The 19,397-nt window shown below is 32.9% G+C and overlaps 2 protein-coding genes across 2 annotated transcripts in view; both read left to right on the forward strand.

Annotated features, from left to right (window-relative positions):
• The window catches only part of PlexB (plexin B), a 427,961-nt gene that overhangs the window by 115,878 nt on the left and 292,686 nt on the right, over positions 1 to 19,397 (forward strand). The window lies entirely within an intron of this gene.
• On the forward strand, positions 14,452 to 16,742 carry LOC135844173 (uncharacterized). Its single transcript, XM_065362310.1, has 4 exons — positions 14,452 to 14,607; positions 15,968 to 16,112; positions 16,197 to 16,470; positions 16,555 to 16,742. Exons 2-4 carry the CDS (start codon positions 15,974 to 15,976, stop codon positions 16,622 to 16,624), a joined length of 483 nt encoding a protein of 160 aa, XP_065218382.1. The 5' UTR covers positions 14,452 to 14,607; positions 15,968 to 15,973; the 3' UTR covers positions 16,625 to 16,742.

Here is a 19,397-nt window from a genome sequence, read left to right on the forward strand (position 1 = left end):
CTGGCTGGTTTCAGCAGAAGCGTAGGTACAGAGAGGGGGGAAAGTGTAATCGAACAGTTGAAAATTTATCTGCGTAAAAATGTCTGGTTCCTGGTTGTCATCATACTTCGCTGCCTTGTCAATTTTTGGGTTTAGAGGGTGCAGGCAGAGGCTCCAAGGCTGCAAGACTGAGAAATTCGTTTCTGGAATTTCATACTTATCTTGATGTTCAAAGTATACGTATAAAAAGAGAAGACGCGTTTGCTTCTTTTTTTTTTTTTTGTAAAAAAAATCTATAATCTTATATCTGGAAGTTACGTCTTCACAGGAATAAATTTAGCGAATGTAGTAATTGGTCGAAAAACACGCTCGTTATGGCTGAGCCGAGCGTTAACTCGACGTAACAATAAAATACTCGTATTGTTGGCCGTTAAGACCTAAAAGAATCTAGTTTCGTTTAAAGCTCATTCTCCCTCGTTGAGCTTTTGAAGGCGATAACGTGCAAGTTATATGATTTTAATACGTATAAAAATTTTCTGTATTTAAAATCGTCTCCTGGACTAGACGACTCGATGGAGACATCTCGTGAGGCCCTTAAGACAAGGGTTCGAGATTATTTAAATACTTGCATAGTTAATATAGCCAATGTCGTCGGTGCAGTGTCTCAGAATGAAAAAGTAAAAAACTAATACATATCTATAGACCTATTTGGCTAATTTTTTCGCCTCTTTGTGAATCAAATTTGATTTTTGTAAATTCCCTAAAATTCAAGACGAAGACAAATTAAGAGTAGAAGACAAGATCCAGCAATTTTCACGAATGTGTTTTCTTTAACATGTAAGTAATTCTTTTTCGCGGATTTTTTTCATTCCAAACTCGTTTCCAAGAGAAAAATAAATAAAATTCATCTCGTGTTTATAATTATTTGGTGTCAACCCTTTCGAGGTTCTCATGGTTCGAGTGGGCCCAAATTGAAGATATGATCAGTTTATCATAAGACATCATTCCACAGCTACGAGGCAGAAAAAAATCATCTCTAAAAAATTTTTTCATGTCGAAAAAGAAAAAATTTGAAAAAAGTTTTCGCTTAGGTATCATTTGTGATTAGAAAAATGTGCAATGGAATGAAAAACATTTTTCCATTTTTTTCTTTGCCGACGTGAAAATTTGTTTTTAGGGATGATTTTTTTTTCTGTTTTGTAACCTTGGAATAATGATGCCTTGTGATAAACTCAACAGTTCACCACATCTTCAATTTGGGTTCACTCAAACCATGAGAACCTCAAAATGGCTGAATACTTACTCGAACAGTGACTTTCGTTTTATCAAATAATATTCTGATATTCTGGTATTCAAAGTTAGCATCCTACCCTACACCTACATTATTTTTAATAAAAAGTTATCACAACTAGGCGAAGAACCTACTCAATCTTATTAAAAAAATTATCGATAGAATAGAAACGAAGTTTTTCCACATGAATATAGGTACCAAGTACGATTTTTCGAACTGCAGTCCGATGCAGGTAGTACAAAATGATGGAATAAAAATCCAAATACTTACATATAAAAATAATCCAAGCAAAATGCGCAAACTAGGGTTGTCCAACATAACAAAATTTTCGAAATGATCCGGTCTCATACCCTCATTTTTTCCCTTTAGGGGTAGGTACTCGTAATTGACGAAAAAAATTCGGCTAAATCGGTCCATATTAACCCGTGCCTCTTGGTCCTTCCATGTTCTTCTGGGATTTATCATAGGATTTTACATGAAAATAGTGAAAATGCAGTACTACCTGAATACATACCTCCAAAATTGAGAGTTTAGACCACGTGAAGCAAACATACAAACAACATAAACTAATTATATTGCATTTTCAATTTGACGGATCCAAAAACCGTAAATTCCATAATATTTTCGGGTTCGTGAATCCCCAACAATGAACCCCTCAGGGTTGTTCACACGTTTGCTTTTCAAGATCCAAACGATCAATTTCAAAGAAATTCAATCAAAACTGAATTTTTACGTCTAAGGAACAAGTTAATCTTCACAGATTTGGCTGAAAAAATTTCCTTTTTTTCACACCTCAAGAATAAAAGAACTACCCTTCATAATTTTTTAGCTATTGGAACATATTCGCTGATTGCAAAAGAGTTTCCACATTTTTGCTTTTTGCTCATTGAGTGCTTGATAATGTCAGAAATACCTACCTACATATTATGTATTTGAAAAATGAACTACGTATATCTGCTAAAAAATAAGCGTTGAAAATATTTGTTTGAAAATTGTTATACTTGAACTTCATGGCCAGTGGCGGACTGGCATATATGTATGTGTTTGTGTACTACAAAAATCTATTAGGTTAACCATTCATAAGCGGAACGATTCATCGAACCAGTACCCATCTCAGAAATATCGCAATTTCGGGTTTAACAACCAACTTAATCCGCACAACCACACGTTTCAAAATTTCCAAGCTACAGCCAATACCGAAGCAAATTGTGCAACGCGTATCTATTGGATGTACTTGATAATAAATTTCAGCGTCAAATGTAAGTATATTGTTCAAACTAAAAAAACACACTTTTCACCTGAAAAAAACATATCTCATTCTGCTCGGAGCCTCGGGCCTGTTTGCTTTTCATTTTCAAAATTGAAACTTTCAAAAGTCTGTCATTCAAATTCTAAAATTTCGAGCTAAAAATGTGAAAAATTTGTAAAAAAAATTGCTTTTTTACCTCTTGAAATACGAATTTTTGAAAGCTTTTATATCCTCGCTTTGCTGAGGCCCTCTTATATCTTTTCTAAACCAAAAAAATTCATTTTTGAAACCTCCATTTTAAAAATAAAAATAGAAATTTTTTATAAACCATAATGAATTGGGAAAAGTTGAAACTTCATGTTTCATTATTTTCTTTGGCAAAATCAGTAAGTATTTTTTTCTCATGGCAAATTTTCCGCCCCCCTCTCCTCCTTCCGAAAAAACCTCCAGTTTTGCACATGTCAAGCTGACCAACTTTTGCGAAATTCGATTAAAAGACAAAAACAAAAATTAATTGCACAACTCGAGTTCAAGGTTCAAGTATCCAAACCTGAGAAAAAACACGATGAGAAAGATTCTTAAAGGGGAGGGCATAACATTTTAAGGGGCCCATTCGGTGCATTTTTTACTTCATGTTTTAAATCAGTTCAACACTTGCAGTTATCAAGAGCACCTTTAATGTAGGATAAATGAACTGCTCTAATAGGTCTTCAAAACTGAAGGAAATAGGCAAACTTCAGAAAAGAAAAGGAAGACAAAAAAAAAATGTTTACTTTGCATCTTAGAATTTTTCTCATTTTTCTTGAATTCCGTCCACTCTATATAGAAAATAAGCAAAATTCAATTTTCTACAAGGTGGTTTAGATACATTTTACCAATCAAGTCAAAATTCAGGTCTGTATATACAGTAATAGTAATTTGAAACAAGCTATCAGCTATTCGCTGATTGCAAGATAGTTTTTGCATTTCCTTTCACCATATTGGTTCATTGATGGTTGCATTAGTTGCTAAGTTTGCTTCTAAAATACACATCAACTTGAAGCATGAAGCTGATTTTTCATGTCTTGACTTTTTTAAAAATAATTTATAAAGTAGAATGTACTTAGACCTACTGTACTTTTATTATAATGAAGTCAAATAAACTTGTAAATTAGAACATTCATGATTCAACTAAATAAAACCATTCGTACACGAATAAAAAAAAAATTGAAAATTAAATTCCAAATCAGTCCCAAATTTGGTTTTGATAAACAGTAATAATTGCTGATTATCACTATGTCAAAATACTGTTTTTTGATTGACTACGTATAAACTGAAAATTTATAAAATTTCCATTTCCTGATGGGTACAGTGCTAAAATTCTAATCAGCACGGACGCAAACAACTGCTAGTTATTTCTTCGAATTTGGCGCCAAAATATCGCTAAGCATTATAATCAAATCCTAATCTCTAATTGACTTTATTGAAATGCTATTAGCTGATTGGCTATTTATTGAAATACTGCTCGCTAATTGGCTAGAAGTTGAAAGATGTTAATGAAAAAGTGAAAACAATATAGTTTTTTCGCGCATCGCACAAAACCTATAAAAAGCTTTGGTCCTCGCTTTGCTAGACCCAATTTGGTTATTTTTTCCCCACTTACAATATTTCAAGAAACCATTGATGAGGTTTTGAAAAAATTGAGATCAGAAAAACCGAATTTTTCGTTTTATACCTCTCGAAAAACGAATTTTCAAGAGTTTTCAACTTCACTCCAGTCTGTTCTCCTGTTTTCATCAAAATTAACATTCTAACAAAAAAAAAAAAAATTCCAAAGTCAACTTCTTGAAAAAAAAACATAGTTTTTCAAGTCTTAAGTATAGGTCTTTTGAAATCAAATTTTCAAGAACGTTCGCCCTTGCTTCACTCGGGCCAAATTTTTTTTTCTTATTATAAAATTTTTAAAAAATCCCATTTGGGCCCTTGGAAATCCAAAACAGAAAATGAAAATTTTTATACTCAAGTCATACGTATGAATAAAATATTAATCAGCAAAATAGGTATTTAAAAATATATCGTACGAAAAAAGTACGAAATTTCGTTTTTCAGATCTAGTAAATAGACAACCTAGCCGACATATACGAATATTGTGTCATGTACTATTGGAATATGCTTATTCTCTGATTGCAAAAGAGTTTCTGCATTTGCTTTTCGCTCGTTGAGTGCAAGCATTCAATTGTTTTTTTTTTCAAACAACAACTAATCACTATTTTACTTCTCTCAAATTCAAGTTACGTGCTCAAATTTTGAGGTAGTTGGAAAAATGAAACTACTGTCTCATGCGAAATATACCATCAATACTCTAGGTTACCTTATCTTCCAAAATGTGGGTGATACTCAGAAAAATTTAGAAAACGTCAAAATACATAAGTATATTCTTTTTTCTTTTCATGTTTGTCTGTGTCTTTTTTAGTTTTGAAAATGTCTCAATATGCGAAGAATCTTTTTAGCAGAAAATTAGGAAATTCGATTCTCAACAAAAAAAAAGCTCTTCGACAAGTATTTTTAAAATTGAAAGAAGGTGTTTTTTAGTTTTTCCTTTCATTTTTCAAATTAGTTTATAACACTGGAAGTTTTCAAAATATCTTAAATGGTACCGAGCACCTTCTATGCAGGATAAAAAATGAACTGCTCTAGTATCTTCAAAACTGAAAGAGATAGGCAAACTTGAAAAGAAGAGGAAGACAACAGAAATGTACCCTACTTTTCATCTTGGAATTTTTTAAATTTTCTTGAATTTCGTCTCACTCAATAGAAAATGGGCAAAAAGTGATAATGATCTTTTTTTCTGGAAATTCAATTTTCTACAAGGTAGTTTCGTTTTATCTTACTCGTACCAATTATCTCAAAATTGAAGTTAGTAATTTCAATTTGAAAAAAATAGTGATTTTTGTAGGGTATGTTAATACTTTGTGTACCGATTGTAGATTCTGAACACTGCTCCTCTGATCAGTGATCAATGTGATCATTGTTCTTGAATTCTTGATACGAGATCAGAAACTCTGAAGAATTTTTCCAAGTTTTCAAAAGTCAACGTCACTCGAATTTCAGACATACGTCTACCCCCAACACAAAAACATACCCACATCCATATAATGGAAATCGTATATATTTAAATTAGCTAACACGACCTTTAAATCCTTTCAAATTAACTCCATCCCATACGAGTCTCTGGCAAAATCACGAATAATATAAGCAAACATACAACGAAATGCGACTGACCTTACAGAAGGGGGAAATAGAAGATCACCAACTGGAAAAGTAACTGTATCCGGGTTATTTACGAACATCGAGCTTTTGTTTTCATTTTACCGTTTCTTTTTTTTAAATAGTTAGGGGTTCTAGAATTGCATTCACATACGAGGGTGGAGAGGATACGTATGTGTTTTGTCACCGAGACAGTCGAATATAAGTCGTCGTCGATAATACGTGTATGTTACAAGTCTTCGTCGTAATCGATATGTAAATGATCTTCAACTCGTCCCTATTGGCAATCACCTCATATATACCTAGACGAGGATTTCTTCTGTCACGAAAAATACTACTACTTATACCTACCCTACGTTCTCTCATAATGGTGCAGTTTTTTCCCTCGTTTGATGAAAAAAAAAGCATCAGATAGGACAAAAAAGCAAACGAGAGACAAGTTGTTGTTCGCAATAAGGGGAGCAAATTTTTAAATAGCCGATTACTTAAAGAAGGGTAATTCTCTTATACCTTTCGTTGTCGTCGTCGTACGTTCGCTAAACAAGTCTTCCGCACCCCCGTTCACCAAGTCGATGTCGATGTCGCCGCTCGATTATGGCGAGAAGCATTTTACACGAGCGTGTATTTTTGGCTTATTATATTCGCATACCATATTTACCCCGCAATCCTCGACTGCTCGTTATTATACATCGTTGAATTACTCATTACGACGAGTATATACGACAGCGCGTATATATAGAGAGTTTTTAACCAGCAGGATTCATTTTTCTCTTTTTCTTTTCTTTTTTTTTTCATTTTTTCCCGCTCACTCAACGACGATGTATCGTCGCTCGTCTTCTATTCAAAAACGCGATAACGCGATGTTGTCGAGTGGAATACGCGTCTAGATTCACCCCTTTTTTTGGGGGGCTGTGTAGTGTATATTGGCATGCCTTTTGTTTCGGGTCGACACACAAGGTTCCTGTTTATTGAAAATGACAGAGTCGCCAAAATAACGCCAATTATTGTGCACGCAGCTAAGTATCGGATGTGGAAGTATGCGACGACCGAATGAATAGCACGGATAAGTGAGCCGCGAAGATGAGATGGTGGGAAAAATTCTTCGTCGTTTAAGAGTGGAGGATTTCAGCTTTATTTCATAAGTGGTTAGTTAGGTATAGGAATGTAGGAAATTTGAAGATTGCGGGGATTAAAAATGGCAAAATATGAGACGTGGGAGTATTTCGATACATTAAATTTGCGAGTGCGATATCGATTTTGTCGATGAGTGATTTGGATCAAGTGGACTATCTCCTAAACCTATGTTTAGTTTCAAATTTCTAAACCAGGAATTAATTAATGGTATAAAAAATCAAATCCGGATCTTCAGAATATGTATTAAAATTCGATCAATTATTAAAGTCGAATATCGAAATCTCATACCCTTCAATCTAAATGAAATTTAACCTCAACATGAGAATTGGAGAATTTGAGAATTTATCATTATCAATAATGAAAATCAGATCGGTTCACTGTTTCTCTCGCGTTTGATTTTTAGACAATCCTGGGGGACAGGGGAATGGGTAAAATTTGTCTCACAACCTTTAGAGTTATCACGTAATTCAGACTGTGCAGAGAAAGAGTCGTCCTCTATCGGAAATAAGAATAATTCAGGTTTTTTTTTGTGGGGGAGCCCCCAAAGGAAAGTTCGACAATATTGAAAAACTGCCATAAAATTAAATTTCGATAACTTTTTGAAAAAACTTCGAAATTATCCAAATACAAAATCTGTCAAGGTTGTCACATTGAAATTTTTTATTTCAAAAACGTTCAACATTTTTTAAACAATAAAAAAATAATTTAGGTATTTTCATTTTTTCTCAAATGGTGTTGGGGGGGGGGAGAAAGTGTAAGAAAATTAGGGACTTGTAACTTCAATTCAGCGTGATCCCCCCCCCCCGAAGGAAACATAAAAAAGGCCTGAGAATAATTAAATGAAACGGTACATGCTTTGAATTTTTATCGTTGATTCTTATGGAAGGAGCTCCAGGCATGAAACAAGGTCACTTAAAAAGTGACTTTGGTCACTTTTTTAAGACTTTGGTCACTTTTTTAACAATTTGTCGTGTAAAAAAGAAAAAGATTCGGCACCGCAGCAGTGCTGAAAGTGTAGCTCTGATAAAAGAAAAATATTATTTTTTACTTCTTGAAACACAAATTTTCGAAAGCTTTTGCCCTCGCTTCGCTCGGGCTTGTTTTATTTTATTTTTTACAATCAAGATGAAAATTTCTAAAAAAAATTAAGTTTTAAAGCCGAAAAATAAACTCTTTATCCTCACATTTAAAAAACATCGTTTTTATGCCTCTTCTCAAAATACAAATTTGCAAGAGCTCTCGCCCTCGCTTGTTCTCTTTTCTTTTTCAAAATTATCTTCCTAAAAAAACATCATTCTAATTCTAAAATTAAAAAAAAATAAAAATAAACTCCTTGCATTTAAAAAACCTTGTTTTCAGGCATTTCGAAATGAAAATTTTCAAAAGCTTTCGCCCTCGCTTCGCTCGGGCCAATTTGTTTTTCTTTCCAACATAGGACCCAAGATGATATCTGCTCCAAAGTTTGCATGTTCAGTAACAAAAATAACATTTTTTACACCTTTCAAATTTGGATTTTCCAAAATTTTCGCCCTCACTCCGCTCTGGCAGAATGTTCACCGTTTCATACCTATTTTATTCAACTTATTTGACTCAATTTAGTGTAGGTGCAAGTGGATTTTTTTTTAGTCATAAACCTGTAAATTTTTCAAAAATTTGTTCTATCTTTTTACAAATTCATACTTATAGGTTGACCTAATTCAGCATACAAATTCTAATTTAGTTCAGTAAATACGTAGATCTAATACACTCATTTCAATTTCGTCAAATTGTTCAATTTTTTTAAAAAATCAGCAACTTTTTGCGTTTTTTTCCCTCAAAAGTTGACGAATTTGAAATTTTTAAACCTCCCTCAAAATTACAACATTGGCTAAAATATTCAAAGTAAAAAAATTCAAAAAAAAGTACACATGATTTTATTCGTTTGTTACACACTCCCTCCCCCCCAATCATCGCCCCAAAAAAACTGGCGTCGCATCAGCAACTGGCGCCAAATCCCGGTACTTCGAAGTGCCCCATCCGCCCCTGGGTATACATCAACACTTTTCTACGCCCATGCAGGGGGCGGGGATGGTTACTAAAAAATTCTCCGATGATCGCTACATAATAATATATATTTTGTTCGCATTTCTTAAAATTTTGGTCACTTTTTTCAAATTTTTGGTCACTTTTTTGCTATGTTTCAGTCACTTAAGTCACTAAAAAAAATAAAATAGTGAGTTTCATGCCTGAAGGAGCTCGTTTTGGATAAGTACGTTTTTCAAATAAAATCTTCGAAAGTGCTCATTTTCAAGAGAATTTTATTAGAATTTTTGTTATCCTCATATGAAATTATCGTTTAAAATGACGTATTGAAACTGTAATTAACTGGGCTCTGAACGGATATTGAGTGAATAGGGGTGTTCGAGCGCTCTCCAGCAAGTTACAGAAACCTGCAGCAATTACAGAAAACGTTGAAATTTTTTTACAGTTTTTTGTAAAATTGCATTGCAGCAGTCTATTGTCCATTTTGAGTTTTTCATGAGCGCTCAAAACCCCTAATTTTTTACGTTTTCTGTAAATTCTGAAGCGGTTTGTCGTGTCATTGAAAAAACACGAGCGATTAGCGAACCGCTGATTGCAAGATAGTTTTTGCTTTTTGTTTTTGTTATAATGTACACAGTACAGTGATGCGATATTATCGATATTGTCAAAATAATATAGACTGTTTCTGTTTCATATTCAATTAAATCAAAATATTGCTATTTGTTTAAAAAAAAAAAAAACGAATGCAAATTTGAAATATCAAATTTTTTATGGAATTGAAAGGGGTTGGGAAAATTTTTGCCTAGACATAAATTAAAAAGGATAAAATTTCCTATAGATTGGCCCATTTTTTTTTTCAATTTCGTACATACAAGAAATGACGAGTTTCACATTCTTTTCATGGTCAGATTTTTCATACGTTGATTTTAAATTGAAATTACGCAAAATTTTAAGAGAACACACAGGTAGGTACTGTATGTAGTTCAATAAACCAAAATGTTCAGAATTTTATCCTATTTCAAAATTATGGGTTTTTACCGATTGTGCTACCGTTTAACGTTCAAAATTTTCCAACTTTCCAAAGCTCAAAGTTGTAAAAAGTAGTTAGGTACTCTTTCGGTAAAAAACCATTTGAGAGAGAGTTAAATTTTGAACATTATGGTTTATTAAATTACAGTACCTATGTGTTCCTTCAAAATTTTTCGTGATTTCAATTTAAAATTGACATACAAAAAAATATGTCCATAAAAAGAATATGAAAATCGTCATTTCTGTACGAAATTGAAAAAAAAATGGACCAATCGATAGGAAACTTTATCCTCTTCAATTTATGTCCAGACAAAAATTTTCCCAAACCCCCTCAGTTCCAAGAAAAATGGGCGGTTAAAAAAAATTGAAAATCAATATTTAATATCCGCATTTGCACCTAAATTTCACATGTGTATTGTGTACCTACCAAAGTTGAAAACGAACCAATCATAAAGAGACTCGCGTCGCACATTTACAAAAAAGCCAAAAATCTGGTAAACACTGTTTGCTAATTGGCGATGGAATATACATATAACAAACCATCAGCTTCAGCTATATTTACTGATTGCAAAAGGGTTTTTGATTTTTGTTGGGTGCTTTTTAGTTGTTTTTTTTCGTAAATTGGATTACAGCCAAAAGCAAGAAATTTACAGAGTAGGTAATGAATTTGCGAAAAAGGTGAAAGAAAGCTGAATAAATAAGCTTTTGGCTTTGGTAAGCTTACGACTCATATGTAATTTTGAAACAACTGAAAGCACTTTCTTGAAGTTTTTCGACCATTATTACTTTACCAAGAATTGAAGGGAGATTTTCATTTACCTACCAACATATTTTCAGCCTAGAAGTGGGTATGATTTAGAGCATAAGACATGACAAAATTAAAACGTTTTGTAGAAGTACATATAAAAACCAAGCCATCATACTATGTGTTCGCTGATTACAAGAGAGTTTTTGCATCAACTTTTTGCTTATTGACTGCTTTAATGGTTCATGCTTTTAAATTTTTCGTTCAACAACTTTTAATGGCATAGTCAACATGATCTCACCTCAGACATTCAACATCAATTTATAAATTTCATTTTTCTGATTTTTCAGCTTCACTTCTCGTTGATAGAAAAAAGATGTCTAATTTTTATAAAATTGAATTCAAAAAATAATTTATTGTACAATATTAAAAATTGTTCGATAATTTTTTATGAATCCCATTTCAAATTATCATCGACGAAAACAACTGCAGGTAAATTTTTCGAATTTGGTGTAAAAATATTATTGCTCAGCATTATAAAAACACTACTCGTTAATTGGCTATCTTTGAAAATACTATTCGCTGATTGGTTATGTGTTGACAATGATAAAAAAGCAATTACAATAGAGTTTTTTCGCGCTTCGTATAAAAAAACTCTAATGATCAATTTTTTAAAGCTGGTTCCTACATAAAATTGGAAGTCATAAATTTTCCAGAATGTTGATTCAAATCCGCTTACCTACCATTCAGATCCCTATTTACTCAAAAAAGGGGGAAAAATACCAAAATGACCATCCAATAAGCGATGACTGAAGTTACAGGAGCGATTAGTTCACTTTTGACTTTGACCCTTCTACCTAATGTAAACTTATTCGGGTCGGGCATCCGCTTGGAGCGCTATACTATCGCCACCACAACGAAAACGTGATGCTGGACAATTTTAGCATTGGTAAATGGAAACTTTTTGATTTTTTGGTGCGAAAAAATAATTTTAATATGCTAGTTTTGATTTTTAAATATTTTTTGGGGCATGAAGTGGTCATAAGAAACACTTTCATAAGAAAAAACTCAAAAAATGTTTATTTAAAAGAAATTTTAAAATTGGAAATTTATTGATTTTTTTTCTCATGGAGTCCTTCTTATGGTCACTTCATGATCCAAAAAATATTAAAAAAAACAAAATCAATATAAATTTTGAGTACTTATTTTATTCGTACTCGGTGAATCTACACTAGCGCTGCCCGGCTCAAATTTGAGATTATTTAAGAAAATTAAGAACCCTATGTGGAGGCTCTGGAATTCCTCAAAAATCAGTAGGTATTTGCGAGTTATGTTGTAGTACCTATATTGCACACAGAAAATATCTGAGCGAGTGAATATTGAATAATTCCAACAAGGTTGTCCTAGAAGATAACCTATTCGAGTGTGATGCTTAAATGAAGTAAGTAATTGTTCAGACTGGTTCATTTTATCAAGGCAAAATACTTGATTTTAATAAGAGAAAAGTTGAGAATTCTGCATCAACAGCTTCTTACTTTTCTGAAATTTTAAATAATTCATCAAAAATCTTGAAACGAAACTCAGCACTTTGAATTTCAATCAAGGGGTTCCAAGACATGCTTCTTATAAACGTAGCTTGTTATAGTTTACCTAAATCGGACGATACCACTTTGAGCAGTTCTACAATTGGTGTAAAAAATTAACATCTATTTTTAAGACCGGGAGAATTGCACTTGAAAATCAATTCAACAAAACTACGCTCCAGAGAGTGAAGGTCGAAAAAGCCTAAATTTCGTACGAGTAAGTAATTAATAATTACGAATTACAAAGCCTTCAGCTACGCACTGATTGCAAGGCGGATTTTGCTTTTTGCTAAATTGGGTATTGTTTGGTTTTAAAACTGGTTTATTTCTTCAAGTTTCACTGTTTCAGTTTTCGTCCCTCAACTAACTCAAAGTGTCGCTGATTAGCTTCATCACAACGCTGTCTGAACTTTTCGAATCCATGAAAAAAGCAAAGAAATCAGCACAAGAAAAAAAAAAGAAAAATTATGAAAATAACTATTAACCTTTGACATACGTAAAATCCAAGAAACTGGTGAAAACTTCTCGTGAAAAACGTCTAATTTTTTTCGTTCTTTCTATTACATTTATCGTTCGTTTTTAAATTGAATCGTGTAATACATACATTTTTTTATAGTGAAATACATTTTTCTACCGTGCAATCCCTTTATCTACCGAGAAAACAATATTTTATCGTGCCAACCCACTATCGTTATCGTGCTAAGCCCCTTTTAAATTCGGATATCTAGATCCCATATCCTTTCAACCTCAACATAAAAATAAGAGAATTCATCAAAGATTGTTTCACCGGGGGGGAGCGGGAGAAATGAGTAAAATTTGTCTCACAACCTTTCAATGAGTGGACAGGAGAGACGTGAGATAAAAAGATAGAAAGGCGCTCCACACTTTCGAGATCATTCTGAAGGTGGGAATTTGATACATAGGCTACCAAACATTGTGAAATCAGACTTACTATAAACAAGCCATTCGGCTATGCACTGATTGCAAGATGAATTTTGCTAATTGCTTATTGTTTGGTTTTAAAATTGGTTTTCTTCCAATTTCAGTTTTCGTCCCTCAACATAATGCTTCTCCTTCTATATGTATTTCCTACTACTTATCTAACTTCATCATTCAATAAGTAAGAATGCCGGATTTTATTTCCAGCCCTCCTATGTTAATAAATTCAAAAAATTTAACTTCAATAAATGCCGCTGATTAGCTTCATCAATACGCTGTCTGAACATTTCAAATTCAAAAAAGATTATGTATATCGAAATGAAAAAAAAAAAACAAAAAAAAACAGCGCAACAAAAAAAAAGAAAAATGATGAACATAGCTTCTGGCAAAAAATCCAAGAAACTGGTAAAATTCCAAAACTTGTATTTCAAAAAAATTTTGAATCTTTATCACACAGAAAGAACTGCAAAAAAATATCAATAATTATTTGAAATGACCAAAAAAAATCACTCGACTGAAAAAATTAAATAGGTATGACGAAAAAAGACTACAAATTGGTAGAATTACAAAACTTTGAAAAAATCAAAACATCGTTCAAATTAAAAACTACGAAAAAAAACACTTTGAAATATGTATTCGAGCAAAAACCGAATAATTTCGATGATCAAAAATGAAAAAAAAAAATAATTAGACTTGTCGAACCATTATTATTAAAAATAAATATACTTATGCATTCACGTCACTCACAACGTATGTACGAAGCTTTTTACACTAGCAGTGTTGACGGAAACAATCAGAAATAAGAATAAAATCTTGTAAACTTTAATGTATCTACATAGATGGAAAATTTAACCAGGTAGTCTGAAAAACAGCGGAAAAGGTCGTTTTGTAAATTACTACACCGCCGTAGGTAGGTATATCCTCTTTTTTTATTTGGATCTTCTGATGGAAAATCAATGTTCTCGTTGATGATCTTACGAAAGGCGTAATCTATCTTGATACATTACACGTTCCTAATTTCACCCCTTCATCTTTTTATTGCCAGAAATACCTAGACAACTTCTACACAACAAAAAAAAGGGGGTGTGTGATAGGGTTTGAAAACAAAAGAATACGAATTAACCCTGTCTTCAAGGTTATATGTATACAATACCGTTATGTATCATCTATCAAATGATTGTATCTTTAATCAACAGCAAATCTTCTTTTTTTTTACCTGAGTGAAATATTTACAACTGGTTCGAATTTGTGGTGGTGTATTTTATAAAGGTTTTATTTCCAATTTAAGAAAAGGATTCCTTTGCATTTCATCAGTTCTGTTTCTAACTGGGTAGTGGCGAGATCGTTTGCTTCGTTATTTGTTAATTTGTTCATCGTACATATCAAATAGGTAAGTAACATTTTTTTTACACTATCTTATTGCTTTGCTTGAAAAAATGTATTTTTTTCGAATAATTTTGCAATGTTTTCAACATTTCTGCTTATCCTGCAGATTCTGCTTTTAGCTTTCGTGTCATTGTCGTGCTTGTGTTTTTTTTAATTTTTTTTTTGCAATCAACCTTCAAATTTTAAAATTATTTCACCCCTTAATTAAGATTCCGAAAAAAATTCATTGTTTTTTTGCTCGATATTAAAAGTGTAATGGTTCATATTGCATTAACAAAATGTAATCCTACCAATTTCGAGGCATCAAGTTCCCAAATCTGTTGAATTTTTATTGCACATCTCGCCAAGTCTCAAATGATGTTCCATTTACTTTCTCAGGTGAAAATCAATACGTCACATCGATGTTTTAAATTTTTCAAAGTCGTCAAAAAACAGCATAAATCGGTGAAAAAAAAACTAAAAAATTGTTCACGTTCATTTTACCATTTTAGGACGCTTTTCAAAGTAATTTGGGCACCCAAAACACTTTTTCTCGCTCATGTCAAAAAAAAGAAATGATAGTCCACATAAGCCAAAATGTCAAATCACATTTTCGTAAGTAATTTTTTTTAGTTTCAAGATTAGAGGAGGAATGATGGGGGGGGGGGGGGCGGGTTACTTAAAGTTGTATCTAAAAATTGAATGGATATTCTTCAATTCAGCATCCTCAAAAATTCAATATTATGTGACATTTATCACGTCATTATTTTTTGATTTTTCAAAATTTCAACCATGAAAGTCTGATTGAAAAACACGTACCAAAAATATTCTAAATCGTCACCTTAAAATTAGCAATAATCAATATTATGTTAGGTACAGCATTTCCGAATTTTTCTAAAATTTCGATTAAAATATGAAGCCCTAGCAAACCCCTCACGGGTATCCAGATCCAGTTTTGAAAATGAGTTCGTTGAAAATACTTACAATTAGAATAAAAATGTTCTTACGAAATTTTTTCAAATTTGTAAACGGAGCCTTCGATTTTTATATTCATTGTGAAAAATTAAGCTATTACAAGGAAATAAATTCTACCTTGAGCTTTTTTGATTTTGAATCTTCAACTTATACCCTTTGAAACCTCGCAAACAGATTTACTCGAAGTTTGATTGTTCTCGAGATATGACCGCTCTCCCCTCCCTTAGAAAATCATAAAGCTCGGATTTTTTATTTAGAAATTTTGAATCGTAAAAAATGCACCATTTTTGGAAGTATTTAATTTTTTCTCGAGTTCATTTTTTAATTCCATCCCTGCTCAAGAAAACACAGTTCAGCTAAATGAATAAATACGTAAAAATGTTCCAAGATAAAAGTAATTTTTTTTGCAGATAAAAATGGAAAGCTACAAATTAGTCATTTTTCTCGCCTTTTGCATCACCCTGTGCTATGCCAAAGTTGACGCCGGATCCAATGCAACTTCAACAGTACCTCCTGAAAAACAGACGTATGTTGTGTCATCTTCAATTTTCCCTTGTAAGTAAAAATTAATAAATAATTAAAATCTCCCAACTGAACCAGAAATTTAAAAAATCGACTCATGATTTTAATTTTTTTCAGCTGATTTATCTTGGAATACTGGTTTTGGTCAAGCTTTGATTTTCGTAGGAGCTGCTGCGTTTAGTTTCGTGTTAATAGGAGGACTGACTTTGCTTCTTGCTCCGCTTTTCGGATACAAAGTCTGCGCAATATTGGGCAATTGCAATAAAGAAGCGATAACGTATTCGGCCGAAGGTACTTTACAAAATCCAGCCCAATCAAATACATATAATAACGATTGGGGAACCGCAGCACCGTACTTCCTTCAAGCTCCTTACACCACGTATGGAAAAAGGTAACCTATTTTTTCTTTTTTCTACGACCACGATCTATGTACATTCAATTTGTGATTTATTGAGACACTTGTGTATATTTCCAGGTCGGTCGAATACATCAAACCTATCTTGGAAACGTTGGCTAAGACTTACGAGCAATCAAAAAGACGTTAATTTAATTTAATCACTTAGGTAGTCGATAATTAGATACATGTAAAATAAGGTGATAATTTCTGTAAATTTCCACAATATAAAAATAAATTCCTAGGATTAAAAAATGAATTTATTACAACGTGAAATCAAGTCTCGCGACATTTATAAATTTTGTGACTTTTAAAAGGAGGTTTACCGTATCTAGCGTAATGATCCATATAATGAGACGGAATCGAAGGCTTATTACGAATAAAATCACGTCTCAATTCCTCCGTCATATTAGACCGTATATTTTGACCATCGAAACGAGGAATTACTCGATTAAAGTCGCTTATTTTATCCAAAAATCGATTCTCTTTCTCCACCTTAGCTCGTTTTTTTCTCAACGAATACATCCTCAAATTATACGATCGATTAGTCGGTACAGCTGGTTTGGGATAATTACTCATTTCTACCTTTAAATGCGCAATTCTCCATTTCGAGAACGCGTTTGTTTCGGTTTCGATGAAAAGAGCTCGAATCACATCCGGATCGTGAAAATCCCAATCTCGTTTCTTTTTAGCTGCCAATACGCGTAAATCGGGGATCATTTCGCTGTAATCGTATTCCAAGACTTTGGTTATTTCAACACTACTGGTGGATTTTTTTCGACGGATGCAGTTTTCAACTAGATCGTACGAGACTTCGCTTTCGACAGAAGGAGTACGTAATATGGTCGGTTCATCTGCAGGTATATTTCGAGGAGAATCTGTATCGGTAACGGAAGGTGTTGCGGAAGTTCTTGATCGTACTGTAGGAGGTGTTGGTTTAGGTTTTATTGGTAGCTTCGCTTTCGATGATCTTTTCTCAGATTTCGAAAGCGAATCTTTGTCGTAAGATGGTACAGGTGATGGTGATGGAGTTTTGTACGATTTTACATCGGCGATGTCGCAATTAATCGACATGTACTGAAGTTTTTTTTAGCACGAAGATAAGCGAAAGAATTGATTTTCTAAGCAATCGAATTATTTTTTTTTTTAAATGATACGAGAAAGTATTGTACAGTTTGTATTTTAAAATGAGTCGCTACTTATCTACCTCTCAGGTAATATTTTAACGTGCAGCGGGGTATGTTGGAGCCGACATTGAATTTTCAGTAAGTACCTATGATCACTTTGTAAGTGGTTATGTTATCCAGGGAAATTACTCATATTCATGCCACAAATGCAACATTTTATTTGATGACATTTTGAAGTCCAAATTTTGATCTTTGAAAGTTTATCTGCATCATTTAAAAATAACAGAATTAAAGCATCGCTTAAAGATACGGAGTTTCAATTTTTTTTCATTGAGAAATATTACTACATTTTACCCTGACAAGGGAGTCATCTCGAGGTGTCATGTCTCATGTCTGCAATTTCAATGGGACTGCAGTTTTTGGAAAGAGCATGGTCCGTACTGTTACTCCCATAACTGGTCCAGTGGTCCATAACCTGAAGTTTCAGGCAGTAAAAATTCAACTTTGAATTAAAATTGCTCGAAATTCTCAACGATCACTCAAGTATAATAAAAAATCAAAATGTTTAGAATTTAATCCTCTTCATTTAGTTTTTTATTCGAAGATCTAGCTTTGAGGATTCGAAAGTTATTTGAGTTCGAAGTTATAAAAACAAGTCGAGCCCGGTAAAAATTCAACTTTGAACTTTGATAATTTTTGAATTATAAAAGCCAGAGCTTTGAACAAAAAATCATAATGAAGGTAACTAAATTCTGAATATTTGGGTTTTTTAATACCTGTGTGAACTTTAATCATAGAAAATTTCGAGCAATTTTAATTCAAAGTAGAACCTCGGGGGAAAAACCATCGTGTAGAGGATGAAATTCTGAACATTTCCATCGTTTAAAAAGCCCTATGTGCTCACTGGAAATTTTGAGTAACGTGTACTGAGCACTTAGGTGTTTTAAAAAGTGAAAGTGTTCAAGATTTTGTACAAAAAAAAAAATAATCAACCTTAAAACAAAGCCAAGAGCTAGGTGTTAACTGACTGCAAGAGAGTTTTTACTTTCTGTCTTACAAGTAGCTTCGTCGTTTATTATTTTTTCTTCAAGTTTCTTTAAAAAATGTAGGTATTTGTACATTTCTACATGTCATAAAAGGTCTCACTTTACATGAATTTTTTTGGTATTCCACGCAAAAACATCAAAAAGCATGAAGATTTTGATGCACAAAATTTCATTCAAAAGCATCAAAAAGCAAGAATTGAAACTTCTCGCACTAAACCTGATTATTTTTCGATTCACGAACAGTAAATTTTGCAAAGCTATGTTTTCCCTTTGCATGGGAAAAATTATACATATTTTTTCTTTTTCTGAATTTGGGTGAAGCTAACTATTGATCTGACAAAATAAAACGCCGATCGTCATTTTATTATTTACTTTTAATCACATAGAAAACAGTTCGTAAGATGATCAAAATTTTGCACGTCGTCGCCTTCCGGGGTAATCAAAATCTCAAAAATGATTTTCTGTTTTTTTTTTTGAAATTCTGAAAAATTGCAGATGTCTTTCAAAAAATGGAAGGGGATGAAAAAATGCTGATATGGTGAGTAAAAAAAATAGGTCACTCGAGTTTCAAGCTAAAAATTTTTTCCTGAGGTCACCCTAACCCTAATCAAGCTCTCTAGTCTCTACTCGACAAATAAGCATCGAATTATGATGAAAAATGAACGCTGATTTGAACGAGTTACTCAGTTTGGTAAAAGGACATTTGCGCACACTTTCCCTTTCGTTTGAAAAGGTATAGGACACTTGCGCA

This window comes from Planococcus citri, chromosome 4, assembly GCF_950023065.1.
Source record: "Planococcus citri chromosome 4, ihPlaCitr1.1, whole genome shotgun sequence".
Classification (NCBI taxonomy): Eukaryota; Metazoa; Arthropoda; class Insecta; order Hemiptera; family Pseudococcidae; genus Planococcus; species Planococcus citri.